This window comes from Cephus cinctus, unplaced genomic scaffold (genome assembly GCF_000341935.2).
Source record: "Cephus cinctus unplaced genomic scaffold, Ccin1 Ccin1_scaffold0440, whole genome shotgun sequence".
Lineage (NCBI taxonomy): Eukaryota > Metazoa > Arthropoda > Insecta > Hymenoptera > Cephidae > Cephus > Cephus cinctus.
In genome coordinates, this window is record NW_014333120.1 from 36041 (window position 1) to 41242 (window position 5202).

Sequence of the window (5202 nt, forward strand, 5' to 3'; positions counted from 1 at the left end):
CTGCAAGATGTCATGCATCACGATCATTGTCACTTTACAGGCAAGTATCGCGGTGCGGCGCATCCCGGTTGCAATTTGAATTATAAAAACTCACATACTATTCCCATAGTTTTTCACAACCTGTCTGGCTACGATTCACACTTTCTGATTAAGGCTTTAGCTACTTCCTTCGAAGGTTCCGTAAATCTTTTACCGGTCAACAAAGAAAGATATATATCGTTTACAAAGAACATTAAAGATACAATTATAAATTTTCGATTCATCGATTCATTCAGATTTATGGCGAGCAGCATTGAAAAATTATCCTCCTATCTTAATGATTCTGAGAAAATAATTACACGTAAACATTGTGACAATACGGAGAAATTTAAACTTGATTCATCGATTCATTCAGATTTATGGCGAACAGCATTGAAAAATTATCCTCCTATCTTAATGATTCTGAGAAAATAATTACACGTAAACATTGTGACAATACGGAGAAATTTAAACTGTTAACGAGGAAAGGTGTATTTCCATACGACTATGTTGATTGTTGGGAAAAACTCGAAGAGACGCAATTACCATCGAAAGAAATTTTTTTTTCGAAATTGAATAACGAGGAAATTTCTGAGAGTGACTATGCGCATGCGTCTAATGTTTGGCGTACGTTTAATATTAAAACTTTGGGTGAATATTCCGATTTGTATCTAAAAACCGATGTTTTACTTAAAATTACCATCGAAAGAAAATTTTTGTTCGAAATTGATTAACGAGAAAATTTCTGAGAGTGATTATGCGCATGCGTCTAATGTTTGGCGTACGTTTAATATTAAAACTTTGGGTGAATATTCCGATTTGTATCTAAAAACCGATGTTTTACTTTTGGCTGATATTTTCGAAAATTTTAGACGCAACTGCTTCTCTACGTATAAGTTAGATCCTTTGCATTATTATACCGCACCCGGACTTGCTTTCGATGCTATGCTCAAGTGTACGGGCGTTGAAATGGAACTCCTCGATGATGTAGAAATGTTATTGTTTGTCGAGCGAGGTATCCGTGGCGGCATAGCCCAATGTTCTAACAGATACGCCAAGGCTAACAATAGATATATGGGCGCGGATTTCGATCCAACCAAAGAACTACGGGCGTTGAAATTGAACTCCTCGATGATGTAGAAATGTTATTGTTTGTCGAGCGAGGTATCCGTGGCGGCATAGCCCAATGTTCTAACAGATACGCCAAGGCTAACAATAGATATATGGGCGCGGATTTCGATCCAACCAAAGAAGAATCATACCTCATGTACTATGATGTCAATAACTTGTACGGTGCAGCTATGAGTCACTTCCTACCGTTAAACTCGTTCGAATGGGAACAAAATATCGAACAACTGGATATTTGTAAGATTCCCAATAATTCCACTATAGGATATACATATACTTGAAGTAGATTTAGAGTGCCCCGCGGAGCGTCCATATATGGGCGCGGATTTCGATCCAACCGAAGAAGAATGATACCTCATGTACTATCATGTCAATAACTTGTACGGTGCAGCTATGAGTCACTTCCTGCCGTTAAACCCGTTCGAATGGGAACAAAATATCGAACAACTGGATATTTGTAAGATTCCCAATAATTCTACTATAGGGTACATACTTGAAGTAGATTTAGAGTGCCCCGCGGAGCTTCATGAAGTTTACAAAGACTTACCACTATGCCCCGAGCATTTTGTACCTCCTCTCTCACGATGTAATGGGAGAAAGTTAATGACTACACTTCTACCGAAAAAAAGATACATCATTCATTATGAGAATTTAAAACAATGCTTAAGTTTAGGCATGAAATTAACAAAAATTCATAGAGTTTTAAAGTTTAATCAAGCTCCATGGTTAAAAAAATATATAGATTTAAATACGGAGATGAGGAAAAAATCTAGAAATGATTTCGAGAAAAACTTTTACAAACTAATGAATAATTCGGTTTTTGGTAAAACAATGGAGAACGTTAGGAAGCAAAAAGACATTAGACTCGTTACTAAGTGGGATGGGAGGTATGGAGCGAAAGCTCCCATAACAAAACCAAATTTTCATAGCTGCACCGTCTTTGACGAGAATATGGTTATAATCGAATTGAATCGTACCAGAATTAAATTCAATAAACCTATATACGTAGGATTTTCAATTCTGGACATCTCTAAAACATATATTTATGATTTTCACTATAACTACATCAAGAAGACTTTTGGCGAGCAAGCAAAATTAATGTACACCGACACGGATAGCTTGATATACCACTTTAATGTTCCCAACGTACAAAAACTAATTAAGCGCGATGTACAGAGATTCGACACTTCAGACTATCCGTCGGATAATGTATACGGTATACCATTAAAAAAATATATACTATGACAAAGTATTTTATGTTGTGCATGAATGAAAAAAAAAATTCAATAGTCCACGTACAGGGATCGAACGCGTGTCGTCAGCGTGGGACTGTATGGGTCTTCCAAGATGAGCCAAATCCAACAAAAATTGTTCGCGGAAGAAGCACATCGAAGCAAATGGTTGCCTGTTTCTTCGGCATTACCGGTCACGTGGCGATAGTAGCGTTATTTGTTTGCCAGAAGTCATCGGAGAAATTCGAAAAAAGCAGAATAAGAGGTGAATCATTTTTCCTAACAGCGTGCGCAAAATTCGATTTTGTAAAATCGATTTGTAAAATGATAAAATTGTAAATGATTTGTAAAATTTGAAATTCAACTCAACGTTGGGTCGTATGGCTTAAGCATCCTTCTCTCGTGATGCTATACTACATTCCTGATAACTTTCATCCGAATCCGTGACCCCCAGTTGGTGTACTTCCCTCGTGAGTAGAAAGTAAACACATACTTATATCAAATCAACGAATACACAAGTGTCAAGTCCTAGGCCACTACGTCTCTCATTGTTCCATCATAAGCCAGACCAAAAGTCACGTCACCCAATACGTACCTAATTCGCGACCCCCAGTTGGTGTTGATGAAAATGATGATGATGATGATATGTAACATAATAATTATAAGTTATGCGATAATAAATGCTTTATACAAAATGTGTGTTGTTATTAATCATTTTGTGATCAATTATTTTTTTAAAATATATACTATGACAAAGTATTTTATGTTGTGCATGAATGAAAAAAAAAATTCAATAGTCCACGTACAGGGATCGAACGCGTGTCGTCAGCGTGGTAGTCTGGCACTCTTTCCTTGCGCTACGGCGCTACTTAAAATTTCATCGTAACACAACTAGTACACATGATACGCCACATATTTTAAATCGCTTTTTTCGGCTTATAACTCAACGTTGGGTCGTATGGCTTAAGCATCCTTCTCTCGTGATGCTACACTACATTCCTGATAACTTTCATCCGAATCCGTGACCCCCAGTTGGTGTACTTCCCTCGTGAGTAGAAAGTAAGCACATACTTATATCAAATCAACGAATACACAAGTGTCAAGTCCTAGGCCACTACGTCTCTCATTGTTCCATCATAAGCCAGACCAAAAGTCACGTCACCCAATACGTACCTAATTCGCGCGCGTCAACGAGTGTTAAAAATGGATTCCGAAACTGAAATAAGTGACACTGATTATGACAACACAGTGCCATTGGAAATTATCGAAGCGGCAAAAATTGTGGCTTTAAATTTACTACCGGACGCATCTCGGAGGAAATATACTAAAATGTATAATGTCTTTAAAAAGTGGCGTGCTTCTAAAAAAACCAAATCATTTTCGGAAGATGTTCTTCTGGTTTATTTTGCTGAACTTGCACAAAATCTCGCATCACCAACTCTATGGTCACACTATTCAATGTTATAAGCTACGATGAAAGCGTACGATAATATTGACATTAGCAAATACCACAAATTGATCGCTTACTTGAAGAAAAAAAATGCTGGATACAAATCCAAGAAAGCTAAGGTTTTCACGTCAACTGATATCTCCAAATTCTGCAATGATGCTCCAGATAATCAATGGCTAATAACGAAGGTAAATATAATAAATCCAATGTGCTTATATATAGGTATACACACACATACAACGCAGGACTTACGTTCCTAAACTTTTCTAGGTAGCTCTTGTCATTGGAATTTCCGGTGCGTGTAGACGTGAGGAGTTGTCTGCCATGACAGTAAAGGATATAGAGGATCACAATACGTTCCTTTTTATTCGTGTACCAAAGACAAAAACTAAAATCGAACGATCTTTTACGGTTCTTGGGAAGTTCTACAATATATGTAAAACATACATGCAAAAACGACCAGCTGATACCAAGACCGGTCGATTCTTTTTGTGCTTTAGAAATGGAAAATGTAATCAACAACCAATCGGCATTAATACACTCGGAAGTATACCTAAACAGGTAGCAACATTTTCAAATTTGCCCGATCCTGAACTTTACACTGGTCACAGTTTCCGGCGGACATCTGCGACACTACTTGTTGATGCTGGAGCCGATATTACGACACTTAAACGGCACGGGGGCTGGAAATCTAATGCAATTGCGGAAGGTTATATTGAAAATTCTCTGACGAACAAAAAGAAAATCGGTCAACAGATAATAAGCTCTATTGCTCCGCACTCAGCATCTCTACTGAAGCGATATTTTTAATTTTTTGTATGTTTTTTAATATTTTTATGTTTTTTTAAAAAATATTTCTGTTTTTTATATATTTTTTTTAAATAAATTTTTTATACATATTAAAAATTATTTATTATAAGTTTTGTTTTATTTCAAACTCCTTATAAGTCCGACCTATTAATCCAAATATTATGCGATTCATTGAAACCTAACCATTTAACGAAAAGTCTATTCCCACGTTTCCTCAACACCTTCTCCACAAGGTATATGTCGGGGTACTTGACTCTGGTAAGTTCCTGTTCGTAAAAGCCGCCTTCGATAGGATGATCCTGGTAGTCTTTGAGTTTGTACGTCACCGGATGGGTATTCTCCACTTGGCTTATCATAAAAATTTCCGTTGTCCAGTTAGGTGTACAGCCTTTTTCAAAAATGTGTTTGAATTTGCTTTTTCGAACTTTGTCTCCAACTTTAAATTTTGCAAGTCTAAGTGTGGATTTGCCTCAAAAGCTAATGAAGTCAATTTTGATAAATTACCATCAACTTCCACGGCCCAAACTGAGCCAGCAGCACCAGTGCCGATTTCAAAAGAATCTT

At 36.9% G+C, this 5202-nt stretch overlaps 2 protein-coding genes across 2 annotated transcripts; both read left to right on the forward strand.

Annotated features, from left to right (window-relative positions):
- The first annotated feature begins 774 nt into the window (after positions 1-774).
- On the forward strand, positions 775-1427 carry LOC112494348. The gene is made up of 2 exons (XM_025085002.1): positions 775-1011; positions 1161-1427. Exons 1-2 carry the CDS (start codon positions 964-966, stop codon positions 1425-1427), a joined length of 315 nt encoding a protein of 104 aa, XP_024940770.1. The 5' UTR covers positions 775-963.
- A 2022-nt stretch (positions 1428-3449) lies between these two features.
- LOC107267667 lies at positions 3450-4621 on the forward strand (the record flags this gene model as incomplete). The annotated part of the gene is given in 2 exon segments (XM_015739645.2): positions 3450-4016; positions 4099-4621. Coding segments are annotated over 2 exon segments (958 nt in total), but the record flags the coding sequence as incomplete, so codon positions are not given.
- Between the last annotated feature and the right edge of the window lie 581 nt (positions 4622-5202).

Coding starts and splice junctions, on each gene's coding strand:
- LOC112494348 (XM_025085002.1), top strand. CDS start 964: ATGCTCAAGTGTACGGGCGTTGAAATGGAACTCCTCGATGATGTAGAA. Junction 1,012..1,160: donor AACTCCTCGATGATGTAGAA/ATGTTATTGTTT, acceptor GATGATGTAGAA/ATGTTATTGTTTGTCGAGCG.